Source organism: Uloborus diversus, chromosome 10 (assembly GCF_026930045.1).
Source record: "Uloborus diversus isolate 005 chromosome 10, Udiv.v.3.1, whole genome shotgun sequence".
NCBI classification, from domain to species: domain Eukaryota; kingdom Metazoa; phylum Arthropoda; class Arachnida; order Araneae; family Uloboridae; genus Uloborus; species Uloborus diversus.
The window spans coordinates 100,168,628-100,190,564 of record NC_072740.1 but is presented as its reverse complement, the minus strand read 5'-3'; the positions used below and the strand labels follow the sequence as shown (position 1 = coordinate 100,190,564).

Below are 21,937 nucleotides of genomic sequence, written 5' to 3'. Positions count from 1 at the left end.
GTCTACTGTACTTAAAATTTTTTTTACTTCATTAGTTACATGAAATGCAATTTTATGTTTTTCCTAGCATCCATTTTATTTCTACCTACATTCATAGCATAAAATGGAAAAATGGCAGAACTTCGAGGCAATTAAGCTACCTCTCACTAAATGTTAAAATTATGAGCTCAAACTTCACAATAATTATTTTTTACACAGATGGAACAAAATGGGAGGGTAAAACCAATAAAGTAAAAAATAATAAAAAGGGCCTATTTTGGACCACTCTAATTTACCATGCTGTTTTTCTTATAAGCTGAAAACCACTCTAATTTAACACGCTGTTTCTTATAAGCTGAAAGAAGTCCATCATAAACAGGGGCAGATACAGAAAAATCTTTTGGAGAAGGTTCGGGAAATTGAATAGCATGCTATTTATTTTTAAATGGTTTTGTAGTCAATGAATCTACTTCTAAATACATGAATATTATGCACTACTATATTTTGAATGTGGACGGAAAACATCTTCAATGTTTTTAGCCAATTAAATAGGGGAAGACTGCTTATATTGGACCACTGCTTAAATTGGACTGTGCTGCACTCTGCCGATGGAAATACAAAGATTTGTGTCTGAAACCTTTGAAGATGAAGTTTCATCACATTTCAATCTGATAGCTTGAGTTACGATTTGAGTTGAAAATGTGTTTGATGTTATTTTGGGAACTTGTATTTAGTACAGTGGTTCCCAACCTTTTTGATTGTGCGGTCCACCAGTTTTATAGAAAACATGATTGAGGCCCACTAACTACTATACATTGCTTGCACAGCTAAATTTTACTGTCTGGAGGAAGGGGGGAGGGGCACTTGTTCATAAACATCATTAAGGCCGTAATAGGACTGAACTGAAAGTGCGTTAAAAGCAAGAGTTTTGGAGATGTCAATTCTCTCCTCCCCTTATGTTGCACCACAGATATAAATATACTGTATTGGAAAAAATTCCAAAATAATTTTTAAGGAAGAAAATAACTTTATTGCATTCAGTTAGAGCTGGCATAGTTGTAAGGAAACTCGAAAATAAGTCATCAAAGTTAAAACTCCATGGGATTTTTGGTGTTGTTTTTCCTCTACGAGGGAGTTGATATCTGGGTTGAAACTGGATAGTTTTAGTCTCAAATAACTCACAACATTCAATGCATTTCTATATTATTTTTTAAAGACTGAATGAAAAGTCTCATTCAAATTGGTAGGTTGTCGAAAAGCCCCTCAAGTGTCTCAGTTCACTAGTTAGTCATGCCAGTTCAGCAAAGGAGGAGCATTTTTAACTTGGAGCTTGAAGCTTATACTAGTTTCTTAGGCAATTTTTATTAAAGAAGTTTCTCATTTGTTAGGTTTCATTTTCAATTATAAGGGAGAAGAAATTTGAAAAAATCTTAATCCTGAAGTCCTTTTGGTGCTGAGCCGGGGAGAGTTTCTGAGTGACGGTATATCTAATAAGTGAATTTTCGCAAAGAAGGGAAATTAATACCCCAAGAGTGACCCCATGTTTCTTTTATAAAAACAATTATTTTTGCACTGATTAATCATATTTTAATGAATAATGTAGCAACTACAGAGAGGCAATGTGTAACTTAGATTGTATTATCAAGAACAATGAATCTAACTTTTTTATTTCCTTATTGTTGTTTGCAATGTTTTTGAAGCAATGCAAAAACGAGAAATTAGAGTTAAAAATTTAAAAAACAACTAGAGTTTGGACAATTTTTGTAATATTCAAAAAAATTTGCATCTGACATCATCTTTATATGATAGCATGATTTTAGAGGGTTCAATTTTAAATTCAGAAAAACTTTTTTTCCCATAGCAATGCTCCCTGGCCTACTGATATCTTTTTACTTATTTTTTCATTTTCGAATAAAAGTACACATATATACAATGATACAACATTTGTCATGTGTCGATACTCTTCTCTTTTACCATTATGCTTTTAGACAACCTTATAATTTTCATAAAAAATAGAAGCCTTGGATTAAAAAAATGGCTACTTATAATTCAAAAATAAACTTAAGTGAAAAGTGCTCCCTAGTTAGTCTGCTGACCACAGGCTATCCCCTAACATTTTAAAATTTTCATGACTAGTTAAAATGTAATATGGAAATTGGCTCAAAGGAATTGGATAGAATTTTGAAATTGTTTTTGTAAACTTGGGAAAGTAGAGAACAATAAATAGTCTCAAGGAAATAAACTATAGACTATTTCTAAAGTTGAAACTATAAAAGAAAACATATGATGGAGAATTTGATAACATTGAAAACAATCATTATGACCATTAATACACCAATTATTTTTTGAATAGTGGATTAATCGGACAGCAAATTAATCGGTAATCAGTCAATTTGCTTATTGGCACACCCCTAATACCTGTAGGCCTGAAGGAAGCATTTTATTCCTTGGAAATACTACAGCATAGTCACAGGTGAAAAAAAATACATAACCAAAAATGTGAAGAAAAATATCCTTTTACTTTACATGTTGGATGAGCTAATTCATAATCAAATGTATTTGACTTGCATTTGAATCTAGTTCAACAGGAACATTAAAAATATATCACTAATGTTTAAACCACAAACAACATCTCATCAAAAATGGAAAACTATGATGTTTGAATCAACTTTAAAAAAATGCATCTTTTCACAATAGAACATTCGGGACAACTACACCAGTTTACATTGAACTGGACATTATTTAAAAAAAAAAACTTATCATACAAAGTTTTAAATTGTATTTTAAATCTAGAGATGAGTGGAACATATATAGATTTTTTTTTAGAAACAAGCTTTGTTCGAACACACAAAATGGTTCATGCTTTGAAAAAAAATGTAATGCTCCAGGAAGTAGTGATGCTTTGTAAAGGGAAAATTCCAGACAAGCTTGAGTATTTTTCTAAACTTATCAAAGTGAGTTTATTTTGATTAGTTAATATTATCATTTAATTCACTAATGATAATTGTGTAGAGTTTGAAGTTTGATTCATCATTTTATTTTCAGAGAAAACAATCAACAATTTGTAACATCAGCTTTGGAGAGTATAGAGAGTTGATAAAGAGAGAGATGCAAAATAAGCCTCTTTATTGTAAGTTAATTTCACAAAAGAAAATATAGAAAGCATTGAAACAATTCTCTTTGTTTTTATAATTCTTTAATACTTTCTTGCATGGTGGTCCCTAAAATGCACACCAATAAAAAATTTGTTCGAATTTTATTTTCTCCTTAAAACTACAAAAAATGCTTGCAGAGGTAGTATTTTGTTCTCTTTAGCAATCATGGATGGCAGCAGCACAAAAAAGGCTTTTTCTGCTGGCTCAATTTCCAATTCAAATCACCCCCAATTTTTGTACGGTTTTGAAATTTTTAATCTGCACTAAAACATTCCATTATTTTTATTTTTCTTCATTTTACCTGAAGTGTTTAATCATATTTTTCTAAATGATTTAAATTCACTTTTAATGTAAAAACGTATTCCCCCCCTACTCTAGGTGGGCGGTGTAGACAAGTGGGGACACCACCTACTTTGCAAAAGTACTTAAAGTTTATTTTTTCTGAGTAGATGTTAGCAGTGCAGCCTTTTCTGCTTGCTCGATATCTTATTCAAATTACTCCAATTTTTGAACTCAAAAATGAGATTTGTTGTAAAGTTGTGTTGCATCATACTTTTGTAAAAGATTTAAATTCATAATTGAATCAAGAACGCATTTTTTTTCCTGCCCTAGGTTGGTGGTGTGGACAAATGGGGACACCACCCACTGTTGAAAAAATCTTTTGACTGTCTAGATGATCAGTAAAAACACATTCATAGTGTTTTCTCATTATATTTCAAAAACGTTAATGACTCATGCTGGAAAGAGTTACATAAATTAATACTGATGTAGCTTTCATAATTGTAACTATTAGTAATTTGACTCTGCTTGAAACTCCTCAAATTTCAATGGTATGTTACCACCTTACTCAATCCAGACAATATTGAACAATGGAAAGGGACAAATTTATTTTCTGTTGTAATCAAAGATTGTGCTCAGAATTTTTCAAAAGAGTAAAAATACTCCCCCTTTTTAAAAGAATATTTTTCCTCTGAAGGAATGACTTAGTTCAAAAAGAATTATTGCATGAAATTTTAAAATATATTCTAATGCATGAAAAGGCATAAGTACCAATTGAAATAGATAGAACTACTAGTTTTCATTAGAAGTAATGTATTTCAAAAAAGTATGAGAATTATGAAGAAATAAGAAGTAATTTTCCTTAAAAAGTATTTTTTTAGTACCCAGTATGATTAAAACAAAAAACAGAACAATTTGCAACCAAATTGATGCAATTACGTAATAATTCAAAATTTATAGTTTTCTTACAAATGATTATAAGTTCCAGATTGACTATACTTCGTTGCTAGAGATAGTGTTTTAATTTCTTTTTGCATACATGAAATGAATCTTTATGCTAGCAATCATATTGAAGAAAATTATTTTCAATTTATATAAATTAATGAAAAGATTAGTAGTCCAACTGTCCAATTTTTGTTCAAAACCATTATTTTTAAAAACACACAATTTCCTTAACTTCTTTTTTTAATAATATTTCTTAGGCAAAATGAGGAAATTGTAAACTGAGAATTAATACTGCGTGTAATTTTCGTAATTCATTTATTCATTTTCCTGGATTGAGTTTCAGAGACTATTAGTATTGTAACTTTCTCCTTATCAATTTGCTCTTTTAATGAGTGGTTTAAATTATAGGGCTTTGGCAACAAAATTAAGTATTTTTTGTTACTTAAGCCAGAATATACTCATGTAAATGTTAAAATATATTATATAGTTTATAGTTATGTTCTAAATGCTATTAATTATGAGATAAATATAGAACAAAATTGCAGAATGAATGAATATTAAATACTGCTAGAAAATACCAAATAATTTGCTACAGCAGGTAAAGAAGGCAGTTTCAAACATATTAGCAATCATCAGTACAGATAAAAGAGCTGGAGGTAGTGAACCTTTCATTAAAGCTGAAATTACCTTGGTACTTATAGTTAAAATAAATTTATCCTGCTAGGAAAAGTCAGCAAATCTGATATGACTCATATTGTAACTCCCCCCTGCCGTACATCAGGGGATTGTCTAAGGGCCATAACTCTCCTTGTGGAGCTCCCATAGAGTTCAACCATGTTACAAAAAATGTAACAGAAAAGTGTGTCTTAAAGACACGGACACATTAAAAGGTGATGTCTAAACTGAAGACTCTTGTAGAACAAAGGGGGTTGCTTTGAGAAGAAACAAAACCTATGCAATGTGAGTGTCCATATACAATGTCATGAAAAGTGTAGAATGTAATTTCCGTAAAAAAATAAATTCATAAATAGGTCTATTTCGCCTGCATCGTTTTTATCTTTCTTCTGTTGAATTTTCATCAATCCTTTTCTGATAATGTTGACTTTGTTATAGATTACTATTAGCATTTTTTAAAATATACTACAATTTTAGATTAAATAGTATTTTACCTATATCTCTGAATTCTTGAAATATATTTAAACTTAATTTTCTTTTTTAGTGCTACATGAGTTCAAACCATTCACTCAATGGCTTTTCACTGATAACATAACAAACAAAAAACCAACAAAGATGGCTTTTGAAGTTATCAACTTTCTGACGTTGGATTGTTTGCGACAGGTACAGATTCAGAGTTATTAAATGATACTATAAATATATGTATATCTTATTTCTTCTTCTTCCTGAGAATTCTCAGGAGAAAATAGTGTTGAGGGCTGTGTACAGAGTGCTTTGCCTCTCTTTCGTATCATATATTGAATTAAAAACAGTTGGGATAAGGCTAATCTTTTTATAGCCGTCTTAAATATAATGAAACTTGCTTAGAATTAATTCTTTTTACAATGATAGATGAAACAACTGAATTAACATGAGTACAATATGTGAATAACTGAAGTAATATGACAGTAAAAAAAGTAGAGCAAAGAGAGGACGGGATCAGAAGAGGGCGAGGATAGACCTTCCGTAACTTGGATCCTTAAGCTAATCCAGACTAAAAATGTCATTTAAACTTAAGTTATTAGCCTTTATAGTATTTATAATGAAGTTCCTTTGTTCAATGTTTCTGCTACAATTCCAAATTACGTGCTCGGTATTTTCAATTTTTTGACAGGTCTCGCAAAAGGGGTATTTGATTTCCTTAGCTTAAAAAGTTTTTCTTTAGTTAAGAAGGAATCGGTTAGGATTCTATTCAATTTTGTTTCTTAGCTACCGTTCTTGACCCACTTATAATTTTCATTGATGGAGTTTACAATGTTTTTGTATTTGGAGAAATATTTTAATTCCTCCCATGTGATTTGCAAATCTTTATTCCTCTCTTTTTTTATTTGATTTCGCGTGTCATTTCATGTACAGATAGGAGACATAGCTGTTGAGGAGCATGATGCTGCTTCTTTGGCTAGTTTGTCCGCTTCTTCGTTATCTGAAATTCCCTTATGCCCTAGGACCCATACTATTTTGATTTTGTTCTTTTTTGAGAGTTCCAATAAGTGGTGTCTTGTGTTGTATATCAGATCTTCGTTTTTGTTTTCTTCTTTTAGTGCTGTAACGACCCTTAAGGAATCGGATAAAATTATAATTGGGGAGTCATTTTTATTAAGGAATTTTGCCTACTAGATAGCCCCTAGTTCCGCCGTGTAAACTGAGCAGATGGGTGGGATTTTTATTTTCCTTTTTAATCCTTCCTTTTTTGTTAAAGATAGGGAATGCTGTATTATTTGATTTTGAACCATCAGTGGCCCAGATATTGTAATTGGGGTGTTGTGCTTTGAATTCTTCGAAGGACTGCCTGATGATGTAGTCTGGATTTGGTTGTATATCTTATTTGAAATGGTGTTTAAAAAGTTAGCCAATTTGAAATCATTTAATTGCTGCTGTAACTTAATGCTTCCCTAATATCCCAATTTAGAAATGCTTCTGATTTCCTTAATGTTTCACAAAACCATTGTCTTGTCTTTTTGTCACTACTTTGCTTTCCTTACTCAATCTTGCTGAAGTGCATGTAAAGACCAAAAGACTTATATGGTCCGTATATATCCCTTTCACCCTCTCTATTTTTCAACTCTATAAACTAAAGCATGCTCCATAAACTAGTGCATGTAAATATGAAGAATAGAATGCCAACCCCTTCCCCAAGAATGAAATGTTTAGTTAATTAACTTGATCAATTTCAGATTCAACTGCTATTTAAATTATTTTATACACTGCGGCATAAAGTAAATAGGGCATAAAACATATAGCACCTGGATACAAATCTCTAATTAGTGGTTTGTCAAAAATATGGCAAAATAACCAGGGGTGCCCCTCTAAGAGCTAAGGGTACCCCCCAATACCACGAAAACCCCCCAAAAAGAGAAAAATATCCCTTAAACCCCTCCCCCCAGCTAAAAATTTCAATGCCACCTCCAAGGCCCTTCTAACACAGCCATCTCCCCCCCCCCCTAGATGGGCATCCCCGATAAAACAAATGCTAAACAACAGGCGATAAACATTTTATTTGACACTGAAGCAGCAAATTTTGAGCTAACAATACTGAATCAATTTGTTCTCATGTGGGGAGGGGGGGGGGGTGATACTTATGAAATATGAGGCGAGAAAAATAACCTTCCATTATCGACCAATCCTTCTTGCATGGTGTAACATTCGAAATTTATCAAAAGAAGGTTTAATTATAAACAGGTGCTAAAGGATTGCTGCACTAGTACAATATGCAATGAAATTCCCTAAGCTTCTTTCCATACAAAAAACACAAAATAATTTAATGTACAATAGTTTCCAGCAGAAACATCACCTCAGCATAATTGTCGCACTGCCCAAAAAGTATGCTCAAAAATTTTTTTATGCTCAGAAAAAATTCAGGGTAGAAAATTATATCATATAATAGGCTTGCCAGATTTCTGAAATGTTCAACCGGGACATAAGAATACTTCCCCACCCTGCCAGCGTAGCAAGTATACAAAAAGGTACACACCCCTGGTTGGTTTTTAGAGTGTTCTAGGGAGAGCTTGACCAACGTTAGTTACATAAACGCCACTTTACAGGATATAGGAAGAACATTTGCAAAGAATAGGACGCGCCATTTTTGACATTGGTAAATAATTGCAGAGCATTATTATTATTATTTTTTTTAGAATAAGGTTTGCATGGCTTGATGTGCACTAAGGTCCTACATACAATGCAGCAATAAATGCAATTGCAGATAAGAATAAGGGGGAGAGAAATAAATGGAAACGCAATGATTTAATAATAAAAATAAAGGAAAAATAAGCAATTTCTTTAAGAAAAAAATGAAATAGGCAAATTAAAGGTAACAAGGGCTAAAATAGCTTTAAACTTTCAGAAGAATAAGAATACATTCAGGATGCAAAAGATTTGGAATCTTAAAGTCAGCCCTCCATTTTCGGCCAGCACGTGTTTGATGTTGGTCTGTTTCTAAAACTAATTCATTTTAATTTGAAATGGTAAAACTTCTTTTTAACTGCAATAAATCTGTTTAAAAATAATCCCCCCTCCCCTCTACAATTTCTGTCATGATTTCTCAACTGATTTGATCAATCTAAAAAAGAACCGAAGAGCCTTTAAAAAAAAAAGATTTCCGCGAAAATACAGAAAACATACATGGCTGAATATATGTAACATTGAAAAATCGTAAATAAATTAAAAGTAATAATAATAATAAATAAATGAATAAATAAAAGAAAAAAAGAACATTTACGCAATTTTGTTAAGTTATAAACTCACTCATTCCATGTAGAATGGATTTCTGATTCACCCCCTAGGGACAGAATTCATATGTGTGGCTACTAATGGCTGAATGTTAAGGTAGGTGCAAATGAATTGGACCCAAATGGCGATTAGCTTGGCTTTTTTGATCTGAGTGCTTTATGCTGAGTGCTCCCATTTCACTCATGAGATAAGGATGCTGATAAGGAATAGACAGAGAGAGGTGAAAGGGTAAAAAACAGTGAAAAGGAAAGGGGATTATTTCCAGGAGTCCCAAGAAAGAGAAATAAACAAAGGAAAGAGAAGAGAAATAAACAAAAAGGCATGTGTGATGTCTCCAGTTGGTATTACATTATGCTGGGGGGGGGGGGAGGATATAATCTTAGCAAGAGTCCTTTCTGTGATCAGGAAGTAGATGTTTGAAAACAAATCTTCTGAAACTAGGAATTGACAGAGGGGGGAAGCAAAATTAGGCTGTCAACATGATGACTGGGCTTAAAATCACAGTTGTTAAAACAAAATTTATATTTGCAAAATACGACTAACGATTGCTAATTTAATTTATATTTGCAAAATACGACTAACGACTGCTAATTTCGATCACTGATGTCTGGATACATTCTGGATGTAAGCAATTAAACAACATGTAAACAATTGATGTTATGAAGAATTGATGTTATGTTGAAGTATTTAGCGGGCAGTATTTTGTGAAATGCAGTAAACAGCACCCAAGTGCTCCAAGTGCTCGTCATTTGATAGTCATTGAACTGTAAACAGCTACATGTAAAGAAAATTGACCAATCATACACAATCATGTTAGGTAATTTTCAGTTTGCAATAGGTTGAGAAACCGGAGTTCAGATTTCAGTGGAGAATAGGATTTTAAGCCACATGTTTCATTTTTAAAGCTCTTAGTTATTGAACCAGTGGTTAAAAGCCAAATAAAGTTGACAGTGAATATGGCTGTTAGCAACTATATCAGCCAGTTCTTTTTTTAGAAACGTTTTTTTGCTTATCACTCAGATTATTTTAGAAACGATTATGGGTACAGGGTGTCCCAGAGATCTTTTATGGTCAGAGTATAATTTAAATCTGAATTTTTTTCTACACACTAAGAGAATTGCATTTATTTGTGAAAAACTTGCTTCCACCAGTGAATCTATAAAATTTTTTGTCCTCTCTAATTGCTGTCTTGATTATTATTTCCCTCCCCCTAGATTGTTGAAGAAGTGTTTCTGTTAAGAGAATATCGTCTGCTGGCACCTTTGATTAAAAAAGCAGTTGTGAAGGACTTTAGAAAATATGAAATAGAGGACTTTCATTTTGATGAATCAAACAAAAGGTATGTATATGTTCAATAGGGTGGGCCAAAAAACTTTTTTTTGGATAGTGTGGAAAAGTTGCTATATAGGTCTGTTATCACCCTCAAAAAATTTCGCTAAATTTGTTTAATATCTAGCCGGTCTTATTTGGCCTTGAAAAATGGAAAAAAAGGACAAAAATGTATTTAAAAAAAAAAAATGAAAGAAATGACGGGGGTGGGAGAGGGGGGAAGGGGTTCTAAAAACAAATAAATTTGAAACTAGTTCCAGTGATTGAGAAAAACAATTTCTAATTGCTCGAAGGACAGGAAGAAAAATGACTATTGGAAATGTGGATAAAGTAACCCAGGAACTGCGAAAAAGAGAAAAAAAGATCTCAGAAAATTGAAACATCTGTTGCTTTGGATGAGAAAGCCATTCCAATACCCAGCACAAGTGGATTGAGGGTTAAGGAAAGTCATATTACAATGCTCGACATTGAAAATGCAACACCAAGAAGGAGTGGTCACAAAGTGATGAAATTTGGAAAAAAGACAGACAAAGAATAATAAATGATCTTAATTTCAAAATGATAGGCAAAATACAGAGCGAGAACGGCGTGGGCTCAGAAGGATGTAGGACCACCGCGGACAGATACACGAAGAAACGCATCTAGGCATGGAGTCAATAAGAGTGCGGATGGTGTCCAGAGGGATTACTCTCCATTCCCTTTCAACCATTTGCCGCAGTTCGTTATCTAAACGAGGCAGGGACAGAGTCTGCAAACAGCGTCCAGTCACATCCTAAACATGTTCGATTGGAGACAGGTCAGGAGAGTATGGTGGCCAGGGAAGCATCTGTGTGCCTTGGAGAGCATGTTGGCAGATGCGAGCACTGTGTGGTTGGGGGTTATCCTGCTGAAAAATTGCATTAGGTAGCCCTTGAAGCAGCACAATATCCAAGTATCATTGGGCCGTCATAGTGCCCTCAATACGAACTAGAGATGATATGGAATTGTACGCAATTGCGCCCCAACCGTTATGCCACGTTGTCGTGCGGTGGGACGTTCCACAGTTACTGCCGGATTAGATCTGTCTCCGTGTTGACGCCATACATGTATGAAGCGACTATTACTAGATAAACAGAAGCGAGATTCATCTGAGAAGACGACAATTCGCCATTCTTTCATCCATATCGCTCTAGTCCGGTACCATACTAAACGTTTCTCTCTATGTTGTGGTGTCAATGGCAGTCTTCTTAGCGGACGCCGTGATTGCAGACCACATGCGATCAAACGACGGGAATGGTTCTGGTTGACACGGGAACATTCAGGGTATCTTGCACCTGCTGCAGAATCAAGGAACAGCTGACTTGTGGGTCTGCTATAGCTTGTCGGAGGATGCATCGATCCACGTGTTCTGACGTCACTCTTTCTGCCCCTGCACCCCTCAATCTTGCCACATTTCGTTGTTCCAACTATCTTTGGCACAGCCGATGCACCATGCTCGCATCCATGTGGGTATTAGCTGCAATTTGATGTACGGACCAACCTCCCCTTCTCAGTCCGATCACCATACTCCTTGTAAAATCGCCTATCTGCTGGAAGTGCCTTCTTTGATGTCGGCCTGGCATTCTCTCGTGTTACACATATCCTCCAAGACAAAAACAAAATTTCTTCGATTGATTCTCCAGTCAGAAATAACGACATGAATATTGCCCATTCTGCAAGTTCCTTCCCTTAACTTACTTCACGGGCGTCGGAGGGCTGCGTATTTCACATCATTTACGTAACTCGGTGATGTACGTCTACTCTAAAATTTGCATAAATTTCTGAACACTCCTTCTTAATGTTGCATTTTTAATGTCGAGCAGTGTACATTAAATAAACCTGAAACAGAGCTTGAGTCAGGAGAAAGCACAGAAAATACAGATGACGATCTCAAATAGAATTATCCACTTTCAAAAAAAACGTAAGCAAACTGATGCACCATCAACATCGACAAGTCAAATGAGACTTTCTGTACCTCATGCAGCTTTAGCTGCAGATCTGACTGGCGCTTCAAATAGAGCATTGACCAAAATTGCTACAGCAGTTCTCGCTGATTCTGACTTAATTCTCCTAAGCCACACACACACACAAATATATAGTCAATAAAACAAAGCAAGGATGGAAGTTGATAAAAAAAGGAGCGAGCTAAGGGAAAAGGATTTAAGAGCAGTTAAAGAGGCAGCTATAAAAAGTTTGTATTTTGATGGCCGCAAAGATATCAAAGACCTTTCAAAAGATATCTGGCCATCAAAATTAGCATCTGAAGCACATGTAGCAGTCAGTGATCAAAGAACCAGTAGCAAGTACATGGGTCATATATTGCTAACAGCTGGTGAAAGTGTAAAAGAAATTTTGTAAAGTATTATAGACTTTATGAGATTGCTCAACTTATCAGTTATTTGATGTGATGGAACAAACATAAATACAGGATGGAAACGGAGGAATTTGTTTGCTTGAGACATATGTCAAAAGACCTTTACAGTAGAACATATGTGTGCTGTATACTAATGAGTTGCCACTGAGACATCTTATTCTGGAAATGGACGGTTGCACAAAGGGACCACATTCATACTCTGGAGTGTCGGACAACTTCTAAGAAATTGTAAAAAAATCCAGTGGTCAACTTTGATAAAATTGACTTATCTTTTGGCATTGGATATGGTAGGTATAAAAAAATTTAAGTACTGAACAACAGTATTTGTATCAAATTTGTGTCTTGCCGTAAAAGATGGTAGTTGCCCTTCTAGCATGGCTGACAGTCACCCAGGCAAACTCGGTCATGCACAATGGCTGACAACTGCTAATTGTTTGTTACACTTGTATATAGGCACTCCAAGTCCTTCAGAAAATCTTACACTGCTTGTAAAGTATGTAATGCTAGTTTTTATGCTCCAATGTGGTTTGAAATAAAAATGAAACCAAACTGCCATGCCACTATGCTGCCCAACATTTTTGGAAAATGATTTCTCTTTCAAGGCAGTTTCCAGACAATGTTTAACAGATAATTTTCAAAGTTTTCTCAAATAATGCATGTTTCGCTCATCCTTTACAGCTACTGTTAACAATTTTGTTTGACTCTACAAAATACATTCGGTAATTAGCAGTTAGGCACATTCTCAACTCTAGAAATAAGACAACGAAGTGCTCGGATGGAGTATGATTTTGAAGCCGTTGATTTAGTTGATTGGGAAAACTGTGTTGTAACAGAGCCACCTCTTACAATGCATTTAAAAGACCAAGACTTGAAAGAAATATGCAAAGAACAGCCTACAGAGTTAACTTCCGAGAAATTTCCCTGTCACAGGCAGGCTGTGGAACGCTTTGTGAAACTAATAAGTGAAGCTGCAATAAAAGTTTAAGGTCAAACTGCATGAGATGGATATATTCATGCAAAACTTCAAACTAGGAGAGAACTTCCATCATCTGATAACATGGGACAGTATTATTCGAAAAAATAATATGCATGAGGTATTATAAATCAAGTTTGTAGATTTCTTTTCAAAAAATTTGTTCTCTATATGTAATTCTAGAAAATGTATGATACTCTTGCATGATAATAATTACTATGATTAATAGTGCTATTTAATTAATCAGTCGATGGATTAATTTTGAAACATAATTGTCATATTGGTTTTTAAAGAAATCCAATATTTTTTAATTTTTTTCCAACTTTTGATGTCAGAAAAATGCGTTTAAATGCTCATCAAAATCAATAAAACACTTTATGGGCTCGAACTGGCTCATTCGCTCTTTCAAGTATCAATATTTATCTACCATTCTACATTATGTTAAATTATACTAGATATATTTCTGTACAGTATTTAAAATAATTGTAACAAAAATATAATTAAATAAAATAAAATTCAGAATAGGGTTCAGCATTCAACTTTTTGACCCAAGACACTCTTAAAGAGCACAGAATTCCGTTTAAAACTTATAAATTCTGTGATTTTAACGAAAATAAAAAGATATTTCAATTGTTTACCTCTTAACAAAGCGTAATAATCATCAAAAATTCGAAAAATCGGATTCCCATAGCGGATGCAAAGAGATCGCAATTGTCAAAGTGTCATCAAAAGTATAAAAACGGCTTGTAAAAGAAATATTTTTGATAAAATTATTTTAAAATTGCATTTTAGAGTCCTATGATAAACATATCATTAATATCTGTGGACACAGTTGAACCCCCCCCCAAAAAAAAAATAATAATAAAATAAAATAAACCATCTATTCAGCATTTTAATATTTGACTCATAACAGAAAATGGAATTTTGGCTTTAAAAACTTGAAATAAGAGTTCTAAAAGAAGTAAAGAGACTTTTCATTTATTTGAATCCTAATAAAGCAAAGTTAGCTTGAAAAAAGAACAAAATATAATTTTCATATCGGATGTTAAAAGATTGCATTTTTCAAAATGTAGACATCTAAAGAAAAAAAAAACGGTAATTGCAAGAGTTTATTTAAAGTTAATCATCCTTGTTAGCATCGAAAAATCAAAACCCATATAATTTTCTCCCAAAATAACAATTAAACATCGCACAGCACCATAAAAACGCAAATATTGACAAGCCCGCAAAATGATGAGAATATTTTCTAATCAAGTCATTATAAAAGTTCAACGCCAGACGCTAAGTGGTGATAATTTTGAAGTTGGTAACCCTATCTGAAGCGATCATATTTTTTCCTCACCCTTACTATCCCTTTACAGTTCTAAGTTCATTTCACAGATATATATTATTATTGTTTATTAAATTATGAGCGGAGAAAAGTGCTTACCAATGCCTTTTCAGAAAAGTTTACAACAACACCGCTACTAATTAGCTGTGATAAAACAAACATATTATATTTATTTGGCAGTAGCAATTATTTATCGCTTGCAGGAGCATCGCAAGAGTGCCCATTTTTTTTTTTTCAAAATTAGCCGATTTTGTATAAGCCTCTAATTTGACTTAAAAAAAGGTTCCAAAAATTATGGGTTTATACACAGAAATATGCGTTATTTTGCTTTCATATTTGCTCTTTCAGTAAACAATTTGTGACAGATCCTATCTTGTTTATCAGAATTTTGTGAAGGGTCCTTTTGTTTGATCGGGATTTTGTGAAAGGTCCGTTTTGTTTGATCGGGATTTTGTGAAAGGTCCGTTTTGGTTGATCGGATTTTTGTGAAGGGTCCGTTAACGGACCCAAATAGCCTCTGGCCAGACCCCTGTATACAGCAGCACCTGACTGAACTACTAGTACTATATCTTGCCCCAAGACATAGGAGAGGTTCTCCTACTATTTGTGCTGGTTGTCTCCAAATTTTAAATTTTGCCACTACATTTACCCTTTGCTTCTTACTGCCTTAAATGGCCTTTATGTGTTAAATCACTGTATGATGGCTACAATCATTGCACTTGAGTTCCACCACCCTCCAGACCAGAAACCTTGTACTTGTGCCTTCAGGTGTCAGTTTCAAGGAACAGAAATAGTAGAAAAACTGGTGATCTTTTCAAAAAATGCACATCAGGGGTGTTTGTGATTCGAAAATTTTGGGTTGCCGTTTCCAAAACTTTTCAGCTGACAACATTTTAAACAGAAAAATTACTAACACTTTCAGGTCTGAGCTATTTCGGCCGCATATCTCCCTCCAGACTGGGGTTTTTTAGCGCTTTGCATGATTTTTTTAAAAAATACCTGGAAGATGTGTATTTTGGTATTTTTTTTTTGTATTACATACTTCAAGATGTTTTCTTTTGTAATGAAGGAACTATTTGAATGAAATAAAAATCAATTTTTAATAAGAAATTATCAAAAAACGCATGTTTGAAACTAAAAAAAAAGTTCCACATTGGAAAACGTCATTTTAACCATAAAGTTTACATAGACTGAATTAAAAACTTACCTAAATCTTGAACACATATCTGAAAATAAGTTTAAATTCTAAATAAACATTATTTGATAAAATTTGCTTTTGTATGGTACATTTCAGAGCACAAACCCGAGTTTAAGCCCCAATTCTATCACGTTTCATGTAGTTATTTCTGCCTTGTGATGCCATCTGTATTTTTTCTCTGAGAGTAAAAGGTTCATAGATAATTTCTAATAAAGCTAGAAATGTTTATAACTCGTAATTTTATAGCTAAGAGAGTAAATATTGGACCCCGCAAGACTCACAGGCTTAATTAACTTCACCAAAAATGGCAACCCGAGTGACACTCGGGCATAGACCTCAAAATGTTAAGAAAAAAACTTTAAAAACTTTAAAACTTTTTTTTAACAATTAAAATCCTTTTTTAAAATGATTTTAATGATTTTTATATGCATACTTGAAAGGTTTTTACAAGGGGAGGGAGAGTCAAACTCCCATAAATTTTCTAAAAATTTCTCAGTTTTCAGAAAATTTTATTTGAGTCCTCTTTCACCCCTGGTGCAAATGAAACACACAAATGTTAACATGAACTGCCATAATGTGGGAAGATGTTCTATAGGGTGTTTAAGCAAATAGATGCTGTCTTTAAAATAAAGTTTGCATTTCATGTGCAGAACATACTTTTGGACATCTATTTTGAATTTCTTAATTCTTGCAAATTATCCTCAAATCTATTGTTGCTATTTTTTTAAGCTTATACATTGCTTCCCTACTAATTATTTTTTAGTGTTAGTTTCAAGGGAAGAAAAAATATCTGGACATTTCACCCAAAATCATGCATTTTGTGCTGTATGCCACATCTCTATATTTAACTTAAAAAGTAAGATATAAAAAATGTAATAAATAAAAATTTTTGCTTTAGAAATCACACGGTATGTTTTATTAGGAAAATTTTCTTTTGTTTATTACATGTACCAAAATGAAACATAAAGCTGTCAGGTGCAAGCAAAATGTTTGCTTTTCTGTTGAATAGCCCTTTTGTAGTTGAAGTAATTAAGTATTTATGGATCTTATGGAAAAAATGGATGAAATCAAAATTTTTGAAATTTGATTTTAAAGTATCTTACTCATTCCACTCCAACCATTGGATGACATGGGTATAAAAATTTAGGAACAGTAGTTTTTACCAAGAAATGTGGCAAATTTGGTAATTAAAACTAACTGGAAATGTGAAAAGCATCCTTCATACAAAAATTCAATCATTGGGAATTAAAATTAAATAGGTTAACATCCATGTGAAAACTTCCTGTTTTTGAACCCATTCTACCACAATTGACCCAACTATATTTATATGAAATTATCTACATGTATGTTATCTACAAAGAATAGCTTCTTAAGTATCATTTCATATGAGATATAAAATTATTTTGTTGTCAACAAATACATTTTGCAATGAAGGCATGTAGTGCTATAATTCGAAAGATATTTAATGAATGTTGAATTTTAATTTGATTAAAAAAATATAAACTTTTAGTTCCAGGGTGATGGACAACTTAAGAAACCTCGACAAATGGACTCAAGACTTGCAGTTACTGAATAAGAAGTACATCAATAGTAAATTTGATACATTTTTATTGGGGGAAATTCCTTTGTCTGAGTTAAATCCTGATCCCCCTACAGAAACATACTTTTTTTCCAGTAGGAGTGAAATAGATGATTTACTTCCAGGGTTTGCAGATCACAGAAATAGTTTAGAACATCTAAAGAAACAATATTTAGAAAAAAAAGAAGTTATTGCAAACACTTCAAATAATGATGAAACAAACATGGAGGTGGAACTGTTCGATGAGGGCAGTTCAGACTTTGTTATTAATGAATCACCCCTCTCCTCCCCCACTGCGGTGTCTGAATCAAATACATCCTTTCTCTCAGTCTCAGATGATGAAAGTCTTCCCCCTATCTATAATTATATTGAAAAATGTTTACATGATTCTAATGATGCAATCACTATGGACCAAAATGATATTCTTCCTGCAGAAGTGGATGATTTGTCTTGTTTAGAAGTCTCAGATATTAGCTGCACAAGTACGGAAATAGCTCATGTGGAGGATCCTCTTATGGATTTTTTTGACCATATTTCTTTTGAAAGCTTTAATGCGGACGCACAGAATATGTGCTGTTCATCTCCAAAGGAGTCAAAAGAAGACAAAACTGCATATGTAACAGCACAAAAAAATGAATCAATGGTGGAAAGAACATATCAACTGCCCATCCCCCCTGTCGATGAATCTATTTCAATTCTTCTAAAAAGTTCAAGTGACAATACAGACGTAAAGCCCAAGTCCAATTGGGAAAAAGCATTTGATTCAGCCCATAAAGCAAATTCTATAGAAGGGAACAAGAAGAAAGGTGATTATGAGATTGCTGAGTTAAATGATGGTACTTTTTTTGAACCTGTATGTAAAGGGGAGTTACATACTTCTCTTTGCAAATTTATGTGTAATATTCTGAAGGACACAAAAGTTGATTGTATATTTGGCTCTTCAAAAGTAGTTGAATGTGATAGTAAGAAGAAAAGAGAAAAAACAATAGGTGATATTTTTTTTTTGGCTGAAAGGGAGGAGGAGGAGGATGTTGAAATTTCATTTGAAAATGAAAATGTGGTGCCTGAAGAGAGTGATGAACTTGATTCTGTACTTGGTAGTGAATATGTTCTCAGTGATTCAAGTGATGATTTTTCCGACTTGGAATTTAGTTCCCTTTCTCTTCTTGACTTATCAGATTCGGAAGAAAAAGAGAACCAGGGTGTGTGTGCTAAAAGAAATGGAGACCTGTCTGATATTATGCAAGCAACTTCGGAGGAGGGTGATTTTTTATTTTCTTCTGCTCATAGGGAGATACTTGATGAAAAAGATGATTTTGATTCTGACAAAGAAAATGAAAGTTTAGGGGTAAAATTTTTCAGTCTAGACCCCACACAGGGTAATTTACCGCCTAATTTTTCTTCAAATTATGAAAAAGAAAGTGATCTAAATTCTCCTTACCATATACGATCTGATGATGAGATCACATTATGTTCTGATATTTTATCAGACATGGAAGTTGATAAAAGTGATGAAAACTCATCTTACTCTCTCTCTGAATCATCCGAAAATGACCAGAAGGAAGAAAGAGAAGATATTTTTGATAGTGAAGCATTATTTAAAAGTTATGGTATTGAAGGTTGTTGCTGCTCGCCAGAAGATAAATCATTAGGTAAGGTAAATAATGAACTTGTAGGAGATATTTTTTTTGAACATAACTTAACTCCTACTCACACACACACCCATGTAAAGGGTTCTGAAGCACAGGAAATAGAAGGTACATCCTTGGACGATTTGAATTTTAGTGAAATCGAAACTGATGAATTTTGTCACACATTTTTGAATCTCAGTGAAATTATTTATGCAGAAAATTTAACTGAAAAGGAATTTTCTTCTGTGTATGTTGGAAATGTTTATGATGTTCCTGAATGGGAAGACAGCAGTGGAGGGAATGATATTAGTTTTGATGAAAAAAGAGAGAGAGGTGATGATAATGGTTGTGAGCGACCCACACTCAACACACATATTGATCATGTTGATAAAGATGGTGATGATAATGTTCAAAACAACACAGAAGGGCATGTTGAAGATGACGTGGAGGTTAAAGATGTATCTGGTAGTTATACATTAAATGTGAGCAATAGCAGTGATGATTTGAATGAAGATGACATAAAGATTTCTGAAGATGATGAGATTGAAAGTGCTGAGAAGCCAGTTGATAGTATTACAAGACATTTACGGGACGAGTTGTTTTTTGGTGAGGTTAGTGTTTTTCAATTTTCATACATAATTCAAGCCAATTTCTGACAAAACAATTTGGATTACAATCTTTACATGAGAGAGCAAGAAGCAAAGGGATGTAAGTGTCAAAATTAAAATTTTGCAGATAACCAGTACAAATAACAGGGTTCCCACAGGTCCTTGAAAATCCTTTAAAGTGCTTTATTTTAGTTCTGTGTTACAAAGAACACTTTAAAGTGCTTAATTTTGAACAAAAATTCTTTATTATTTTAAAAAGGTGCTATATTTTTAATTTTTTAAAGCAATTCTTTCAAATGAAAAATTCTGTCAATTTTTTTCCAATCATCTCTTTATTATTTCTAATCCCATTGTTGATTTCTTTTACTGAAAATTGACATTTAAATGAAATACTAAGGTTATTTTGTTAATGTTTTCAATTGATTTTAAAAAAAATATTAATTATCAAATATTTTCAAAAAGTTTTCCCTGCTCCCATTTTCTGTTTTTTTTTTTTTTTTTTTTTTTTGCAAAAACTGAAACACAGCAAAGAAATTGATTTGCTTCGCATATCTTGTCAAAATTCATTAAGTAAGCATTTTCAAGCAATTGCAGAAATACCAATTTTTCCTGTTGAAATTTTTGCAGACTCATATTCTTTTTTTTTTCTGGTTCTTTCCCTTGTATTATTGTAATTCTCAACTATAATTTAAAGTTTTGAAACTAACTGTAAAACTTTTATTATCATTCAGGCTTTTCTATTATTATTGTACTTTCTAATTTCAACATTATAATCACATATGTGTCTGTATGGGAAATCAAAGTGCTTTGTGCTCAGAGTTTGATTTAGTTTATAAATGTTTTATTGATTAAATTCTAATAATTATTTTTATGCTTTCCACACTTCAATGGGAGCATAACACTCTTGTTTAATTTAAGAAATTAATTAAAAACTGGAGATGATTTGTTTTCAGACAAAAACATTAAAACATACTTTTCATTGCTTTAAAAAAGGAAAATATGAATATTTCTTCTTGAAAACTTGAAATAAAATTTACTATACATACTACATTTTTGATACATATGGATATTTCTGCTACTGTAATAGTATTAACAGTTAATGAAGTAAGTTTAATAGCTAAAATAAATCTATTTGTGAACAGCAAAAATTAAAGAAAACAATTAAATAAGATTGCTTAGGTATTGCATGTGAACTAGTCAGGGTTGCCAGGGGCGAAAAGGTGCCCAAAAATGAGAAACTTACTCTCATCAAGTTTCCACATAAGCTATACGAAACAATGTAGGTGAAAATATTACAGATAGGGTTGCCCAAGCAAAAGTAGTCCAATCATATTGTTGTCGCTATTCGAAGTTTCAATTATAAATAAATACCTTTGTTCTAAGAAGTAAAAAAGGAGTACAAGGAAGTAAGAAAGGAGTGGGGGAGAGGCATCATTCATGGCAGCATGAATGACAGATTTTAAAATTTACTCACTCGTTACTTATTGAATATTTTTCTTCATGTCAGGACTGCTATGACAGAAAAACCTCCCTCAGAAGGTAAATTCTGAATTTGCTAGTTGTTCATAGTATTAATACAGTTGACACTTAATTTTATAAAATCTTGTGGACCATGAAAAATATCCATACAGTCAAGATTTTGTGAAGTCCAATAGCTTTGTTAAAAAAAAAAGAGGGTAGGGGTTCTAGTAAGTGATCATAAAATTGTGAGAGTTTAGTTCATAAATTTGAAGTTTTTAAATCGTGTGCCAAATCTGTAATGGTTGAACTAAAAGTACTCTATATGAAGATAAGGTATCAATTTTATCAATTTCATTCAATCATTTCTTTTCTGAGTAACATGTACAATTAAGTCATGATTATTCTTTGAAATTGTTTAAAACTAGCTATTTTGCTTGTATAATATATATATATATATATATATATATATATATATATATATATATATATATATATATATATATATATAAAGGGTTACCCAAATGAAAATTGGATAAATGCAATAACGTCAGAATGAATGATTCGATTATAGCGCCACTGCACAAGTATATAAAGAGTGGTATGAGGTATGCATCTCAGATGCTGTTCAGCAGTGAAAC

General features: G+C 32.9%; 1 protein-coding gene across 1 annotated transcript in view; it reads left to right on the top strand.

The window, feature by feature from the left end:
• Positions 1 to 21,937, top strand: part of LOC129231578 (uncharacterized) — a 51,204-nt gene that overhangs the window by 17,456 nt on the left and 11,811 nt on the right. Inside the window, exons 4-8 of the mRNA XM_054865936.1 lie at positions 2,806 to 2,933; positions 3,025 to 3,109; positions 5,578 to 5,696; positions 10,013 to 10,137; positions 17,531 to 19,841. Coding sequence (XP_054721911.1) covers positions 2,806 to 2,933; positions 3,025 to 3,109; positions 5,578 to 5,696; positions 10,013 to 10,137; positions 17,531 to 19,841 — 2,768 coding nt within the window. The remainder of the gene's footprint in view (positions 1 to 2,805; positions 2,934 to 3,024; positions 3,110 to 5,577; positions 5,697 to 10,012; positions 10,138 to 17,530; positions 19,842 to 21,937) is intronic.